Raw genomic sequence first — 18,703 nt, forward strand, 5'->3', positions numbered from 1 at the left:
TATAACCACTTCGACTCCACCTTCTCTCATTATAATAGTAATTAGAAGGTGGCATGTGCAAAGTGCAAACTCATGCCTTGTAAGAGTTTATTTATGATTTAAAATATTAACTAAAGGGTGGTTTTGAAAATTATATAGTAAAAATGATTTTTTTGTACTTTTGAAAAGAATGATGATTTTATGACGTCCCTTTGATTTACGTCCCCATCATAGAACCATAGATCATTTTTCTAGTGAATCTCGTGTTAGGGGACGTATGTCAAAGCTGGGTGTTAGATTATCATGACTCGTTTGAAAATTATTCATTGAGAAATTCTTGATTTTTTTATTCATCAAAATGACCCTACTTATATAGAACTTAAATGTTAAGATGGGGGCATTTTTGAAAGAATATTAATAAACCAACTTTAAAAAATATACAAAATCCACCTAACCTCATAGAATCACTCAAAAAAAGAATCGGTATTTTTCTGATTTGAAAAATTGTACTCAGTTGACATGGCAAGTGCACAAAATCATAGTTCTTTTTTTTCAGATTACACAAGGAAAAAATCTATAGTTATATGCATTTGCTACATCAACTTAGTATTATTTTCAAGTCATTTTACACAAAATCCACCAAGGGTATGTTTGATTGCACATGGAAAATATGGTGGAAAATCAATTTCAATGGAAAATGACATTTTTCAAGTGATTGATTGCACATGAAAATTCATTTTCCACCCCAATCAAAAAGTCCACAAAAACATGGATTTCACTTTCCTACCCATATGGGTGGAAAAGTGAAATCTACCCATATTTTCTATCCCCAATCATTCTCCACTCATATCTTTTTCTTTCCTACCACCACCACCACCACCATTACACTAACTTCGTCGTCATCATCATCACCGTCTCCGTTTCTATCATCACCATCTCCAGTCACCTTCTCTCTCTCTCTCTATCTCTTCTTTTCCATCCCTCACCTCCTCCGCTACCACAACCATCACGTTTTCCCTCCATCATCCTCATCATCTTCTTCCTCACTTACCTCCGTCGTTGTCACTATCACCATCACGTTCTCCCTTCTTCTTCCTCACTTACCTCCATCGTTACAATCGTCATCGTGCCTACTGCCACCACCACTACCATCTCCGTTGCTGTCTCCACCGCCACATCCTCCCCCCTCCCTCTTCCTCCTCATCTTGTCTTCTTCTTTTTTTTTCATATTTTTTTCTATGATTTTATCTAAATAAAATCAAATAATGGAATTTGATTTTCCAACCCTACCTATTTTTCACTACTATTTTTCCATCGATTTCAAATTTCATGGAAAGTTACTTTCCATGCAATCAAACATATCTTAAAGCGAAAATAGATTTTTTACGCATATGCCACGTCGGTTGATATTTTATTTTGGAATCCAAAATTTGGTGTTGACGGCCTACTTGATATATTTTATTTATTTTTATGATCCAATGTGCACAAGGCACGATATCAAACTTTTTGTTTTTAGATAAACAGCAAAGTTCCGTGTCAACATATGAGTAGCGCAAGATCGATGGATCTCAAAATTCTATTCGTTTCACACAAACTGTGTGTGAGTTTAGAAACAGAGAGCTCTGGAGATTAGAGAGAGAAAGCTAAATTGTATCGCTCGCGTTCGAAGACGATTCTTGATTCAAAGAAGCTTATAGGAGCCAAACAACTTCATATACAAAACCACTCTTTTGATCTCGTTTCAAATCAAATCCAATCGAATCCCCCCTTAAAATTACGATTTTTATCTTCCAAGTTGCGAATTCTTGTATTAGTAATCATATTTATTGTTTCTATTTAAATCTCATTATGTTATTGTATTTTTAGGGTTTCGAATTTCTGAAGCCCCCTTTTTTCAATCTTGACCACTTATTTTAGGTTTTGGGTTTTTGAAATTTTATTTTTTATCCGATAATGTCTTTGTAACATAAATTAGGGTTAAGGTTAGTTTTTTTTTTGGGTGATGGAAATGGAGGGTTCTCGTAGATCCATAGATAGATCGAGAGAGCCAGGTTTGAAGAAACCTAGATTGGATGATGGTATCGATCGTGGTTCGAATGGTGTCATTGATCGAGAGCGTTTGTTTCCTCAGAGAGTTGCTTCTGGTGCGATTTCTGCAACTGGAACTCAAGCTTCAAGATTTAGAACAAACGAGAGGGAGAGAAATGTGGAGAAACATGAATCTGTCCGCGAAATTCATCAGCAACAGCAGCATCAAGAGATCGTTAGTCGATATAAGACTGCTCTCGCAGAGCTGACATTCAATTCGAAGCCAATTATTACAAACCTAACGATTATTGCTGGCGAGAACCTTCACGCAGCAAAGTGGATTGCTGCCATTATTTGTGAAAATATCCTCGAGGTGAACACGGATCATGATGTTCTTGTTTATTGTCTTCGACTGTAACTGTTAGTGTGTTTCTTATCTTAGTGTTGTAAAAGAAAAAGAGAAAAAATAATAATTAAAGAAGCATCCCTGTTAGTATTAAGTGCTTTGATCTATGTTTTTTTTTGGGTCTAAGACTCAATGGAATAATCCAGACTTAAGTTTGCGTTAATTGGTTCTGATCGGTTCCTATACAAATTTGCACTTTGAGTTGGAAAGAGATCAGTTTGATGCATTTCAAAGCATCCCTTTTAATAGAAAGTGCTTTGATGGAACAATCAAGGTTTTGGGTGTATTTGCATTAATGGATTCTTATCTGATTACCATACTAATTTGCACTTTAAGTTGGAAAGACAACACTTTGATGTATTTCAAATTGGAGGAACACTTTCAAAGATTATTCAATTGCAGTACTGGAAATAGTGTTTGTTTGTACAATAGAATTTCAGTGTTTCAGTAAATATTCAGAAAATTGTAGTATTAACTTGAGATGTGAGCCCAAATTGGCACTTACTTGAGTCTCCATTTGTGGTCTTTATGTTAGTTTCAGTACTTTGAAGTGCCATGTTAACCATTACAAAGATGAAATTTTTTTAAGAGAATTTACAATAATGAAGATGAGAATTAAGGCCAAACGTATCAATGAAAAACTGTATAGTTATATGCAACCTCTTTGCACAAACTTTTATTCTGAAGTAAGCCCGTGGTTGTATAATAATCTCCACTTGTGAGGTTGTTCTTTCGTCTGAATCTTTTGATTCGATGAGGCTTCATGTCTTAAAATTTCTCCTTCTACTTCCTGCCCGCCCTTCTATGCTTAACCTGTAACAGTTTCTGATAAATAAGGTTGCAATAATCACTGGGATTCATGTTTTATGATTGCACTCAATCTGTCTACTTCTTCTTAAGATTATTGACTGAATTAATATCAGGAGGATGACCCTCATTTTTGTTTTTAAAATTTTGGTAAGCTAAAAGAAACTTGAATGTAAATTGCCGTCTTTATGATTGTAACCATGTCACTGATTGAATTCGAAGGGGACTTTGTAATTGTGATCCAGATTGGTTACATTGAATATAATTAATAGTCATATTTCTGGGGGAGGGCAAGTTCATAAAAATGATTTAGCCCTCAGTGGGCTAACAATTCTGTTCTTATCATTTGTAGATTCACTTTCATGATATTTTCTTTGCTTTCTTGGATGTTACTGGACAGGCATTTTATGGGCATTTCCTAGTTTCTTGCAACTGATATTAGTACTCGATTAGAGTGTTGACTAAAGCTTATATTATGTACTCTCCCAGAAAGTTTGATTTGTAACTAGTGAGCTTATGGGCCTTTAATATGCTTTGAGGGGTCCCCTCCCAGTAATACTATTTGTTCTATATGGGGATGGATTGTCTTGTGGAGATGTTCAAAGGGTCCATCCATCATTGTCAATGAGCATTTACAAGCTTCCGAAACATTAATTAAATTGCCAAATTCTTTTTATTTATTTATTTTATACGGGAGTTTGTTATCATCCATATTTTGTCTATCCCACTCGGTGTTTGTAAGATGTGTTTTAACTGATCTTGCAATTGATTTGTAGGTTCCTAGTGAGCAGAAGTTACCGTCTCTATATCTTTTGGATAGTATCGTAAAGAATATTGGGAGAGATTATATTAAATGCTTTGCTGCCAAACTACCTGAGGTTAGATTCTTCAATCTGCTTGTACTATGACTTGCCAAGTCATTCCTGAAGAAATGTATATGCTTTATGTATGTCTAATGTGTATGATAAGGAATATTGCTGAACACCACGTATCTTTGTTGTGTCATTTATTGTTTGGTGGCCTTTTATTGTTTTTAGATGTTTCTTGATAGCTAAATAGGTTATTTTTATAGGTGTTCTGCAAGGCATATAGACAAGTTGACGCTTCAATACATTCTGGTATGCGGCATCTTTTTGGGACTTGGAAAGGGGTATTCCCTCCTGCCTCTCTTCAGATGATTGAAAAAGAGCTTGGTTTCTCAGCTGCCGTCAATGGTTCATCTTCTGGGGCTACAACATCTAGGCCTGATTCTCAGTCACAACGACCACCAAATAGCATTCATGTAAATCCCAAATATTTAGAGGCAAGGCAGCGCCTTCAGCAGTCAAACAAGGTAACTGAAGTTCTACATTTAAGTTCATACGCGCAGTCATGTCCCATGTATTCTATATGATAAGCACATTTTGCTTAATTAATTTTATATACATCTCTTTCCTTTATTTATTCTCTTTTGTTGATGAATCCACCTTTTCAAAGTCCTATTTGGTTCATTTAGTATGCCTGGGTTGACACCCAAAAGTATAAATTACTGTACTGGGCTTGGGAATGCCTAGGATTTGAATTCCTTATTATTATTATTATTATTATTATTATTATTTTGGATAGATATTGGAATGGAAAATACAAAAGAAAGGGAAGGTCGAGATGACCAACCCTAGAAAAGAGAAGACAAAGAGCAACTATTATGAAATATTACAAATACTATCCCAATGGACTATGAAGTCCTCAAAGAACACCCCTTTAAACTCTTTGAAAATCTTACACCAAAAAAAGAGTAACCCTAGAACCGATAAAACTAACTCTAGGATTGATTGAGTCCTCCGATCAAACACTTGAGCATTTCTTTATTTCCAAATGCTCCACAAAATCGCAAAAGGAGTTAAACTCCAAAGTCTTTGAATTACAGAAACTCATCCCCAATTGGGTCCATTCACTAAAGACTTCTCTAACCTATCTCGGTAGATAGGAACCTATCCCGAACAACGAAAAGTAGTGGGTCCATACATCCATAGCCATCTCGCAATTTAGAAGAAAGTGATTAGTCATCTCTTCGTTTGCCAAACACATACAACAAATATTCGGGCCATAGAAACCCTTCTCCTCAACTGATCAATCATTAGAATCCTTTCCTTCACAGCTTTCCAAACATAGAAAGCCATCTTTGGACACCACACAACAACAAATGGAAAATTAGGATCTTCTCCCATAGCCAAATCATTATAAAACTCCCTTACCGAGAACAAACCTTTATTATTGAGAGCTCAAGCTCTCACATTTTCTCCACTCGGCTCCCCTGATACTAAATCAAGAATACCAATCAATTTTGTGATCTCTGGTAACTCCCAATCATTCAACATCCTCCTTAAACCCAAATCCCACCCTTCGATACCTTCTTCCAACACATGAAAACTTGCAATAGGAAGGTTCTTTTTTCTTGATGCTGTATACAACAAGTGAAATCTAATCTTCAAAGGACCCACTGCGCTTCATGAATCTTCCCAAAATCTTACTTTGGTCCCCCTTCCAACCTTGAAAGTGACCCTCTTTCTAAATTGAGGAAGAATCTTATAATGACTTTCCACACTCCGCATCCGTAAGGATTTTAGCTGTCCCACCCAAAAATGTCCTCCCCAAATTTAGCCGCTATAACTCTTTGCCATAAACCTTCACGTTCCACCTCAAACCTCCAAAGCCGCTTTCTTAACAATGCTCCGTTCAAATTCCCTAAATTCTTGAAACCAAGACCCCCCAACCTCTTTAAAGTGCACACATTTTTCCAACTAACCAAATGTAGTTTGGTTTTTTCCTTGTCATGCCAAAGAAAGTTTCTCAACGATTTTTCCAATCTTGACTCCACGCTCCTAGGGATCGAGAAAAAAGAAAGATAATAGATTATAATGCTGCACAAAACCATCTTGATCGACGTAAGTTCACCACCTTTAGAAAGGTAATTAGCTTGCCATGTACTCAATCTTCTCAATCACTGGTTCCCAAATTCTTTTTCTCTTGTAAGGCGCACCCAAATGTAAGCCCAGATAAGTGGGAAGAGACCTTGCATGATAACCCAATGTAGCCGCTAACACCTCCACATCCAACACATGACCAACTGGAAATACCTTGGTTTTACTTAAATTCACAGGCAAACCAGAAACGACTTCAAAGCAACACAAGAATCCACCAAGGAATCTAACCTGATTTAAACCCGCATCCAAGAAACCAATGTGTCATTTGCGAATTGCAACTAGGTAACCAATGGTGCCCCAACACTAGGACGAAAGCCTCCCAAGTGTCCATTCTCCACAGCCTTTCCAATTATCCTTCCCAAAGCCATGGCCACCACTAAGAACAAGAAGGGAGAAAGCAGGTTGCCTTGCCGCAACCCTCTAGAACTTTGAAAGAACTATTTAGGAGAACCATTAATGAGAATCGAAAGGGAAGTAGAAGAAACACACTTCATCACCCAATAGATCCACCTAAGACCAAAACCCATCTGGCCCAACAAATATCTCAAACAACTCCAACTAACTTGATCATATGCTTTCTCAAGTCTATCTTACACAACTTTCCCGGCTCGCGGGATTTCACCCTCAAATCTAAACATTCATTCGTTACAATGACCCCATCCAAAATCTGTCTTCTGCTCACAAAAGCCCCTTGATTTGACCCAATGTTACGAGACATCACTTCCTTCATCCTCGTTGCCAACAACTTTGAAATAATTTTGTATGTAGCCCCGACCAAACTAATTGGTCTAAGATTCGTCATGTTTTCCACCCCCACCTTCTTAGGTAACAAGGCAACGAAAGTGCAGTTTGAGCCAAGATCTAGAACACCGTGATCATAAAAATAAACCAAGACGGCCAACAAATCTTTTTTCATTGTTTCCTAGCAAGATTTGAAGAAGCCTAAAGTGAAACCATCTGGGCCGAGCACCTTGTCCAAACACAATTGATGTTATGTCAGGGTTGCGATGTTTTCCATATACTGTGCATATGATAAGCATATATGGCGACTTACAGTTATCTGAGCACTCATCAGACTTAATGTAAAGATAAAGATCTCATGTAAAATGGATTTTGACTAAGAAATTATCTTTGCATCATATTTATGTACAATTTCCATGTTTATTATTAACATGAATTTCAGACTATTTAAATTTTGGATGGCAATATTTCATCAGCAGTTGAACCCCAAGTAGTTCAATCATTCCATAAAAAAATAAAATAAAATAAAATAATTCTGTCTGGGATTTTTAGTGGATGCATCTGTTTGTGGAGTTTGTCATGTTGAGTCACTCCATTTTTCATGAGTTCATTTATTTTTTCATTGGAAGAAGCCATACAGTATTTTAGACTTTATTCCTTTTTCTTTGGTTATGTTTAGACTTCTTGAGGGATGAAGAGAGGCCCACTAGCACATTTACCTGCTTGGGCAATTCTTATCTCTCTTTCCAATCGGCCATAACATGTTTTGAAATTTGCAGGATCCTAGACTTTCTCAAAGAGAAGCATCGAGTGAACCTGTTCATGAGAAGAAAAGTAGTGCAGGATATGAATATCTTGAATCTGGTTCTGATCTCTCAAGACATTCAGACCTGGTAATTGGAAGAGACTATGAAAGGGTTAATGAACAAGATGGACTTGACAAGCCTTCGTATGGATCTGGCAGCAATGCTGCAGAAACAAACATTGGCCGCAGGAATGCTTTTGACACACAGGATGGATTCTCAAAATACCGAGCTCCCAAATCTGCACAAGTTCTTTCTCAGCTGCAACCAACGGATGTTGGAAATAGAGGCAGCAGAGGGATGAATAAGAGCTGGAAGAACTCTGAGGAAGAGGAGTACATATGGGATGATATGAACTCCAGATTGACAGATCATGGGGGCCCTGATAGCTCAAGTGCAGATGGTTGGAGTACTGATGATGCAGAAAAACTGGTGAGCTTCTATAGGCTTTTTGGAAATCAGTTTCTAGTCATCTCGTAGAAAACATTGCTTACTTTTTATTGATTGGAGATTGGAGAAGTCATTTGGTGGTGAAATAAATGTATTCTGTGTCTATAAAAAAAGCACTGTGGGGGGTATTGTTCTTTTGACACCTTGATTGTCTTGAACAACTGATTAAATTTTAGAAGAAACATTGGGTAATCACCAGCAATATTTGTCAAACACCAAATCTCATATAATTAAGTAGTGGAGTTGGATACAAATTCTTGGACCATATTCAAAAATATTTTCCTCATATCACCAGCAATGTTTGTCTAAAACCAAATCTCATATAATTTAAGGAGTGGAATTGGGTAAAAATCATTGAACCATATATTAAAAAATATTTTCTTCCACACTCAGAAAAACATGAATGATACTTTTACTTCGGAATAATGCTGAAGTGATCTCAAGATTGGACCTCACATCGCACACCCTGACGTGAAAGTGTATGGGAACCATAGATACTTTCCTCGAGATACAAGTGAAAAAGCATCTATGGTTCCTATCTACTTTCACGTCAGGGTGTGCGATGTGAGGTCCAAGCTTGAGGTCATTCCAGCAAGACTCTTAACTTTGTATCAAGATTTGGAGTTGTTCACTTCACTTCACTTCAAGAGGTTATCATTGGTCTCTTGGGTTTAGTTTTCTTTAAAGATTGTGTTTAGATAGGAATATTTACGTAAAAGGGCGGGGTAAGTGCTACTAGTTTTGTTGTTGCCTAATGGTGGCCTTATCGTCCCTCGTCTACTTTCATCATCTTTAATAAAATCTTTTTTACTGAAAAAAGGGTACATTACAGACTCCATCCCCTCCAAGAAACATAAAAATCACTCCAGAAGCATCTTGGTTTTATTGTATTTCTGGTGTTTAATGTTCAAGGGTGTTTTTTTTTTTTTAGTTTGTTGAAGATTATGTTCAAATAGGAATATTTATGTAAAAGGGTGGGGCTTACGCTACTAGTTTTGCTGCTGGCAATGGTGGCCTCGTCGGCCTGTGTCTACTTTCACCATCTTTAATAAAATCTTTTTACCAATGAAAAATGAAAGGTATATAACAGACTGCATCCCCTCCAAGAAACATAAAAATTAAGCCTATGATTTATTTAGTATCTTAACATATATGATTGTGCTATATGATTGAAATATGGACCCTACAATTCAGAAGGAAGCACAACTCATGCATGGTATACAATTCAGGTTTTGTATGATTTGGTTTGAATCCTATGATTTTAACAACATTAGACACCAATGTAAATGCACTACTTGTTGCAAAATTGGTTGCTTTGGGAAAATGGAAAACGTGGGTATGGGGACCTTCTGAGTTTTATATTTGAAATCTCGCTGGTCAATGCGGTTGGATGACTGCAACCATCCAATTTGTTGACATGTGAATTTGAACCTTCTGAAAGATTGGTTCATTGGATGGTTGTATTGTCCATGTTTGCGCCGTGGGTGTGTTTACTTGGCCAATATGATTTGCTGATTGGCAAATGCATGTATCTAAGGTCTTTTTTTTAATGTATGTTATTCTTTACATGTTTTCCAATGTATGCCAACGATTATTCATCTCTTTCCATACTGCCGTGTGCATGGGTGACTGAATAGGAAGATGATTTAATTTTTCCACTTAATTTTGTAAGTTGACTCGTACAACTTAGACAAAGTGGATTAACCTGTTTTTGGGCACAAGTATATCACAGCCAGATTGTATAGTCTTTTTATGCATGTTCATGCATACATATTGTGATAAATGAACCCTCACAAGCATAGATTTTTTTTCTTCTAATTTTTACAGTTTAACATATACACATACATATATATATATGTGTGTGTGTGTTTTTTCGTCATCATTGACAATGTCTTCTTCCAACTATTTGGGTCATCAACTTGAATCCTATTTTGTGAATGGTCATATACGTTTGTGTTTATATAATACAAATATTGTTGAAGACAGACAATGCCCAGGTTCAGAATTTTTTTGAAATACTATAACATAATCCTGCATGTCTGATACGGACACATTGACATGGCTAAAGAAAATCTCTAAGTGCTCAATGTTATTGTTGTGTAGATTGGACCATACAAAAGTAAGGTTGCATACTTGTGCACCATTTGTGTTAGGCTTCTTAACCTTGCTAACTGATTTGTGTTTGCTGCGTGCAGGAGATTGAGGATCACCTCCCACAAGCTCATGGGGAGCATGATATTGGGTCAAGAATTTATACAGAAACTTCCTCTGATTCATTATCCATTGCACAGAGAGAGCAAGCTTCATTTGGGCATCGAACAACATCAATTTGGCCATCGCAAGAACCACGATCAGTGGATGGTTTGAAGCATATAAGCATAACTTCAAGAATTTCGGGTCATTCAGAAGGCCATCCTACCTCTTTCAATGGTTCATCAACAAGCCTAAATTCTTCATCTCTGGGCAGGACTGGATTTGAAACTCTTACGGGGCCATCTGTTGTTAGCATTCCAAATTTTGGATCTATGGTGGACAGAGTATCAGGATCTGGTGGGTTTTCGGGGCAACAACGACATCACAGTTTTACTGAAAAAGACCATCTACGAATTCAGTCATCTCAACCTGGTCAAAAAACATCTCACCTTCCTGGAAACTTGAGTCAAGCTCCTTATGGTCAACTTCCTCAAGATTCTTCTTTACCTGTCAGGCCTCAAAATCATATTAAGTCACAACCCCCTCAACATATACAGGCCTCGTTTCCTCAACTACGGCATCCTGGTCCCTTCTCACAGCAGTTACATTTAGAGCCCACACAGTCTCTACCATCCAGTCAGACCCTGAAACCATTGCCCCAACCCTCAATTTCTGGATCTCCCCCAATAATGGGACACTCTGCCCCCGGTTTGGATGCCCCAGGACAACCTAGCACGGGTAATTTGTTGGCTGCAATTATGAAAAGTGGACTACTCTCTAGTAATTCAGTAACTGCTGGCTTACCCAACCCGAGTTTTAAGGACTCGGGGGTGTTGCCATCTCATTTGAGTATTCAGCACCCCCTGCCAAGAGGACCTCCCACTCAGCTTGCAACATCATCCGCTCCAATGGCCACTCCAGCTCCCTTAGGTAGCACTTCATCTCTCTCAACACATCCTCAGAGAACAGCTGCACTGCCTCCACTACCACCCGGCCCTCCTCCTGCCTCATCTCTAATAAGTGCCACATCATCACAGATGTCTAATGTAGCTAGTGCTGTGCCAAATCCATTGTCAAGTCTGTTGAGTACGTTAGTTGCAAAAGGTTTGATATCTTCACCATCAAAGGAGGTGCCAACTCTTACTTCTCCCCAGGTGGCTAGTCGGCTCCCGAAACAGAGCCCTGTTCCCAAGTCAGTTTCTTCAAATCCATCATCACCATCATCAACCATCTCTACATCATCGGGGAATGATCCCCTAATCAAAGGATCTGCTGCTAAGATTACCTCTACTGTGTCTAAACCCATGAAGGTAGAGATGAAGAATCTCATAGGTATTGAGTTTAAGCCGGAAATAATACGGGAATCTCATCCATCTGTGATTAGTGATCTCTTTGATGATCTTCCATATAAGTGCAGCATATGTGGCCATCGACTTAAATTTCAAGAACAACTTGATCTACATTTGGAGTGGCATGCTTCAAAGACGCTTTCAAGGAGATGGTATCCAAGTTTGGGTGTTTGGGTTGCTGGGAATGAAGGGTCTTCGTCTGGACCCTTGGTCGAGACGGCAGAAAAGAGCGAACCAGTGGTCCCTGCTGATGAAAGCCAGTGTGTATGCATTTTATGTGGGGAGCCGTTTGAAGATTTTTATAGTCACGACAGGGATGAATGGATGTACAAAGGAGCGACGTATATGAGTCTCCCAGCTGTGGATGGTGATATTGGAACTACTGATGGGTGTGCTTCTCTGGGTCCCATCGTGCATGCCAATTGTGCATCACCAACTTCAGTCTCTGACTTGGGACTGTCCAAAAACATTAAACCGGTACTCTTCTGTCCTTCTTGAGGATATGTAGGGAAGAATGTTTGCATGGCTGATCTTCATCCTGACTTAACTGTGCCACATGCATAGTGTTCATCAGAGGGATTGGAGCCGCCATTTGATGGGTCCAACTAGAAAATCTTGGCTAAAATTTAACCTAATTTGGATTATCTTTACCATTTGGTTCTAGATTTCCCCCCGACATTCATCAAATTCCTTTCTGTTCGTCGAGAAGAATGTAGGAGATTTCCTTGTTGAGACCCATCCCAATGTGGGTCCTTATCCTTTGCACGTCAGGGACAGCTTGGCCGTGCAGACATGTTAAGCTCAACATTTCTATTCTTCAAATGCCTTTCACATTGGCTAGCTTTGTTGTGCTACTCTTTATGTTGTAGCAGTGTGTGACAATGGCAATTCTAATGGGATTCCTAAAAAAAGGGATAACTGACCAAATAATGAAGTCTTGGATCTAATAGATCATCACCTCAATCGTTTCCCTCCAAAATCCACAGTTATTGCCAAAGAACTCCCAAGAGACTGTTGTCTCTGCTGTACAATTGGGTTGAAATTCTGGGAAGCAGACTCAGTATTTGTTCTGTGGATGTTTGATATCCTTCCTTCCCATAAAAAAATTGTCTGATGATCATTTCTTTGGTTATTGCTTTTGCAGGAACAGATGGATGGATGATGCTCAAAAGTGAAATGTGCACAATTTGTTGTACTACAATCGATAAAAGCTGATGAGCCAACTCCAGATCAACTTATATAACACTTGTGTGTTGGCATGTCGTTCATCAGGCTTACTGACCCATGCCTGAGAATGGGGTTGGGGGCTGTGTCATCCCCCATCAACTGTTACTCTTTTTTTCACCATTGAAAGGAAAAAAAAAAATGAAGAGGATGTATCCAAAGATAGTTCGCCCTTCGGTTTTCTTCTCTATTTTGGTTTATATGTTGGTTATGTTTCCCTTGTTGAAGTGGGTTTATGCTTGAAACTTAAAATACAGCCCCTCTCTAGACTTGTAGTGCATCGAATATTCTGACATTTTCTTTCGAATATTCTGACATTTTCTTTGATTGAAATCAAATATCTGACAAAATCATGAGATTTAACATTTGTATCATCAAATATTGACAAGAACCAATGAATTTGTATAAATTTTGGTTTAAATAGTGTCATTTTAGAAGACAAAGAATGGATTTAATTATTGGTCTCTTTTCACTTTTCGATTGCTGTTATATTTGTAGGTTTGAACAGTTACAATTTTGATGTGAAATTCTCTGTTTTTTAATCACTTGTTGGGTGAAAGAAGAGTTTTTTTGGCCTAATTGATCTGGTTATTATAATTTGTGTTTTTCAAATTCAGACGATGGAACAAAATAAAGTCTTTAGATGGAACAAAATAAAGTCTTTAGACCTAATCTTAGACGTCACACTTGGCTTAATCTGAGTGTGTTCTTCTTATGAGATTAAAACATCACTCAAATTATAAATTTTCTTCCAAAAGACTTTCATTTATATGTTTTTCAAGACCAAAATATGGACATTAAATTTCTCACAAGAATTGGATCACGTTATTTAGCTCTTATCATAGGTTCAGATTGGGAGTACATCGATAATCAAATTGGAATTTATGTTACCAGCTCTAATCATAGTTTTAAAACTTGACTCGATGGAATTTATATGTTACCAGCTCTAATCATAGTTTTAAAACTTGACTTGACTTAAATGGTCATTGAGTTTTGAGTGGAAAACTCATAATAAATCAAGTTTTGACTGGAATACCCACAAGTCTACTTGGATAAGTAAAAAATATATTAATTTATAGTGATTTAAAAATGAATAAACTATTTTTATTTTTCTCCACAAAAATATTATATATTGTCTAATAACTAGGTTGAGGTTCTGACCGGATGGCGACTTTTGCCAATTTGATTTGGGGACTAGGTTCCATCAAGTTTTGAAGATGAGTCACCTTGAAATTTAATTGAGTTGAGTTGACTCAATTAAGTTTTGAAGAGTTTTAAGCCTACGGGCCTAAGGTGCCATAGTGCCAATCTTGGGAAATGTTTGATAACTAGCATCAGGGAGTCAGTGTTGAAAGTCAAAATTTGTCTTATATGAGTTAAAAATTTTGGAATTGACTGATTTTTTGTGAGAATGATCTCTATGACGAGGAGATCATCCTCACAAAAAATCAATTCATTTCAAAACTTTTAACCCTAGTTCACAAGTTGAAGATTTGTAGATTATCAATTTGTAAGCCACTTTTGATGGGGCTAGAAGCTTGGTTGATTTTTTCTTCCTTGACCTTCCGATACTGAACAAGTTTCAACCCCTAGACATAGTTTTATGACTTTGCGGAGACATGTGCTTTTGGTAAATAGTCTCCTGGACTTGGTCATTGGGACCTCCTTTTCTTTGTGAAAATGTATCCCTTCTCCCAAAGTTACGAGACTATTTTACTGAGTTCCTAGGTGAGGAAATAATCCTCTCAAAAAATCAACCATTATGAAAATTCTAACCCATATAAGACGAATTTTAGCTTCCAATGTTGACTGCCGAATGAGACCCGTTTCTTGGGAAATGTTCGACAGCTAACATTAGAGAGTCAATGTTGAGAGTTAAAATCTGTTCTATATAGGTTAGAAGTTTCAGAATGGATTGATTCTTTGTGAGAATGATCTTTATGATGAAGAGATCATCCTTACAAAAAATTAGTATATTCTACAACTTCTAACCCCAATTTGTGCGTGGACGGTCAATTTGTAAATCACTTTTGAGGGGGTTAGAAATTTAGGAAAGAGCTGATTTTTTTGTGAGGATAGAGATCATCCTCACAAGAAATCAGTTCAATATGAAATTTCTATCTCAAATTAAGATGAATTTTGACTCCCTAATGTTTGGCTGTTAAATGGGACCCTTGTTGTTATTGATCTTGCTTTCAAATATGAAACCCTTGGACCGATCTTATAAATACCTTTTACCCATCTTATACCAGTTAAGTATCTTAAATTCATAAACACAACTACTTTTTAATATAAAAAAATTAAATAATATAATTTCACTTGATAGTTGATACAAAATCAAAATTTTTTGAGAAGAAAATCCTAGAAATTAAACTAAGGATCTTGAGAATGAGTGAATTTCATAAAATTTGACGAATCAAGGCGTCAAAATTTTCATTATCAATTTTTTTTCTTCGATAAATCAAAATCGTTAAATTAATGGAGGATAAGAGAAATTTGATGACTCTAAGCTGTCGAGTTTAGGATCATAAAATTTTTTAACAACTATAGGCCATTAAAATTCGTTTTCTAAAATTTGTAGGCTTTCACCCGTTCGAATTTTTTTGTCAAAATTTTCAATTTTCACATATTGCCTTGAGATGGCAATCCAGACCCAAATAAAAAAACAGAAGAAAACTAAGGTGGCCATTACATGCCCTTATGTGTTGGTCATGAGGGAAATCAACTCATTTCAAGGGTAAAAATTAGGGTTTCAACATCTCATGTTTATCATCAAAACATCATGTTTGCTCACATCAACTTGTTTTACCTTTTTCAGGTCATGTTGGGATTTTTTTTTCCACTACAAATTCTTTCATTGAGGGGTGTTTCCATCAACACCCACGTACTTAGAAAATAAACGAGGGACATCCCTTCAATTAATGTTTAGCACGACTCAACAAAGTCAACTTTCCTTAAAAAAGACAAAAATAAAAAAAATATATAAAAAAAGAGAGGCTACCGTACCTTAAATTTCTACTAAAGTAACTATTCTTGTCCGAAATCAATGCGGATTTATTTGCATATATCGGAATGGTTTAATGCATGCATTTAAGTGATTTTTATAAATTAAAAAATAAATAAATTATCAATTCACCCTTTCATTTTAGCTTGTTACACCCACCACCACCTATTGAACAAAAATCCGAAATTCACTTTTTTTTCTTCATACCCATCTCCTTTTTAAATTTGTTAGAGGTTGAATCAAGAAAGATGGAAAATTATTATTAAAATTTTAAAACAATAATTTTGAATAAAAAAAACTCGAAGCTTTTTTGATAGTTCTGTTCAATGAGTTAAGACTTAACTTGTTTTAACAAATTTGGTAAATACCTACCAAATATTAATAGACAGATTCGATAGATACTTACCAAACAAAATTTTTTATTAAACATTACAAAATTAATTCGATAGATACTTATTGAACATAATTTTTACGATAAAATTCTATCAAACATTACAAAATTAATTTGGTAGATACCTAGTGAACAAAATTTTTACGAATAACCCTAAACACAACACTATTATGACCCAAACACAAATTCAATTAGAACCTAATTATGATTGTAACCCATATCCTAGTATCACTGACATAAATTAACTATTACAAAATATAAATCAAGTTCCACTAAAAAATAAATAAAAATAAAAATAATATCGTAACCATTACATGGGTTATATAAGAATCAGGCTGTATGCTGATCAACATGACGTGTTAATTAATAATGGGTAAAATTTTATTTAACGGTTTGATGTCCTTAACCTAAGTATGATCCATGTAATAACTGGATTAGGCATGTCGACGTGATTATGACTTGAACACCATTAGCTCAACCTAAACCTGCTAATTTGTGTTATTTTTTAGTCTTGTTTGCTGTTGGTGTTAAGAATTACAACCCCCCAAACTCAAGGACACAAGACCAATTCATCAAATTACGTGCATATCATTGGAAAACAAAGAAAGGAAAAAAAAAAAAAAAAAGGAAATTACGAAATTGGGTATCTGACCATTTTCATAAATTTTAAAAATATTGTTGATTAAATAATTTTGACAAAATGGATGGGGCATTGGAAAAACTATCTTCTCCATCAGAGAAAGAGAAAGAGAAAGAGAAAGAGAGAGAGAGACACAGAGAGCTGTTTATCATTATTAATTATCGACCCCATATATAATGGATTATATGATGGTTCCACACGACCACTCGAAAATCAAAATACTTCATCTAATTTATTTTAGCTGCCCTCTTGCACTATATACCCCAAACACAGCAGCCTAAGCTTCAAATCACAAAATTTCTCGGCTAGAGACTTGTTTCAATATCAAAATCTTGTAAATTAGCTCAAGAGAAATACAAATAGTTTAAGAAATAAAAAAGTAACATTCATGTCCATACTATGGTGTGTAATAATTAAAAGGTTACATATGATGATGTCAAAATGGAACACTGTTCCAATTCTAGGAGTTGGGTATGAAGTATTTAAGAAGAACTAATTAAACCCTTAAAAAACTTTTGGAAGAGTAAGAGTAGTTCAAGAGATGAGATGGAACTTCATCTATTTTTTCTGGAAATCTAATCTAAGGCTTATGATGTTGGGTGTAAATGTAATCTAAGTGAGCTTCTGCTACTATTCTCCTCTTTAAGCATTCTTCATCTCCATTCCCACAATACTCCACACCCGTCACCTGTAAAAAAAAAAAAACCCAAAAAATCCAAATCAAAAAAAGAAAAAGAAGAAAAAATAAACAAATTAATGAAATAAAGGAAAGAAAAAAAAATCTCACATTCAATGGGTCATCTTGTTCTATCTCTATTATAGGACTTGTTTGAAGAAACCCATTAACTTTCTTCACCTCTTCTTCACCTATGAACATCCAATAATTTATTAACTCCACAACAGATAACATAAAAAAAAGAAAAAGAAAGAAAGAAAGATAGATAGAAAATATTTTTCAACCTTGTTTTGGAACTAAGAGACGAGCTGCTGTATTTGAAAAGGAGGAAAGAAGGAGAAGAGATAGAAGGGAGAGAAGTAGCCCGTTAGAATGAAAGCTTTGCTTCATGTTTCAGTTTCTTTTCAATAAAGAAATACAATCAAAGAGAAAGAGAAGAGAGAGAGATGTGGTGGTGATATTGGTGAAGGTGTCAACTATAAATACATGCAGAGAGAGCGAGAGAGAAAGCGTGTCGTGTGGTTCTTTCTTGTTGACGTTGTGGTGGACTTAACCTGGACACTATGAAGTTAGGATTGTCAATGGATCGGATCAGACTATATATCCGACCGTTTCAATGACTATGGAGCTATATAGTATGGATCCAGATCAAGGATTTGGGTTTCAATAAGGATCTAATTAATCCAATAGTTTTTTTAAAAAAATAGGAATATATCTCTCTGATCAGAATACTACTACATATCATATCAATCTATCCAAAAAGTAATACAGTCATATCATATTGGGTCCAAACTAAAAGGTATATCTGATCGGGTCCGGGTATTGGTAATATTCTTATCGGATCGGTTTCCTAAACCCGATCCATTCACAGCCTAACACTACTAGAGTCAGTGACACACGCACTCTTTCTCTCTCCGTAGAAAAGTCGTTGACAGTGTCGACAGTCAACCATTTGGACTCTATTGCTAACAGCTGTTTCCCATCACTCACGTGTTCTAAAATGCTTTTTTTTTTCTCTTTCACACGTGTCAAGAATAGCCTAGTGTCTG

General features: G+C 36.3%; 2 protein-coding genes across 2 annotated transcripts; one reads left to right on the plus strand and one right to left on the minus strand.

The window, feature by feature from the left end:
- Positions 1-1,510: 1,510 nt before the first annotated feature.
- LOC147395441 (polyadenylation and cleavage factor homolog 4-like) lies at positions 1,511-13,346 on the plus strand. The gene is made up of 6 exons (XM_086450290.1): positions 1,511-2,380; positions 3,997-4,098; positions 4,293-4,553; positions 7,704-8,159; positions 10,373-12,196; positions 12,864-13,346. Exons 1-6 carry the CDS (start codon positions 1,982-1,984, stop codon positions 12,879-12,881), a joined length of 3,060 nt encoding a protein of 1,019 aa, XP_086306416.1. The 5' UTR covers positions 1,511-1,981; the 3' UTR covers positions 12,882-13,346.
- A 3,915-nt stretch (positions 13,347-17,261) lies between these two features.
- PSK3 (PHYTOSULFOKINE 3 PRECURSOR) lies at positions 17,262-18,121 on the minus strand. Its single transcript, XM_086451089.1, has 3 exons — positions 17,939-18,121; positions 17,766-17,845; positions 17,262-17,666 (listed from the first exon to the last, which is right to left on the minus strand). The coding sequence occupies exons 1-3, from the start codon at positions 18,042-18,044 to the stop codon at positions 17,559-17,561; spliced, it is 294 nt and encodes a 97-aa protein (XP_086307215.1). The 5' UTR covers positions 18,045-18,121; the 3' UTR covers positions 17,262-17,558.
- Between the last annotated feature and the right edge of the window lie 582 nt (positions 18,122-18,703).

This window comes from Akebia trifoliata, chromosome 8, assembly GCF_017979445.1.
Source record: "Akebia trifoliata isolate Shusen 1 chromosome 8, ASM1797944v1, whole genome shotgun sequence".
Taxonomy (NCBI): Eukaryota; Viridiplantae; Streptophyta; class Magnoliopsida; order Ranunculales; family Lardizabalaceae; genus Akebia; species Akebia trifoliata.

Bases quoted from the DNA above. Each gene is read 5' to 3' on its own strand.
- PSK3 (XM_086451089.1), bottom strand. From the start codon at position 18,044: ATGAAGCAAAGCTTTCATTCTAACGGGCTACTTCTCTCCCTTCTATCT. The intron at 17,846-17,938 runs GTTGAAAAATAT...GGATGTTCATAG, and splicing joins TCTCTTAGTTCCAAAACAAG to GTGAAGAAGAGGTGAAGAAA. The intron at 17,667-17,765 runs GTGAGATTTTTT...TTTTTTTTACAG, and splicing joins AACAAGATGACCCATTGAAT to GTGACGGGTGTGGAGTATTG.
- LOC147395441 (XM_086450290.1), top strand. From the start codon at position 1,982: ATGGAAATGGAGGGTTCTCGTAGATCCATAGATAGATCGAGAGAGCCA. The intron at 2,381-3,996 runs GTGAACACGGAT...ATTGATTTGTAG, and splicing joins TTTGTGAAAATATCCTCGAG to GTTCCTAGTGAGCAGAAGTT. The intron at 4,099-4,292 runs GTTAGATTCTTC...TTATTTTTATAG, and splicing joins TTGCTGCCAAACTACCTGAG to GTGTTCTGCAAGGCATATAG.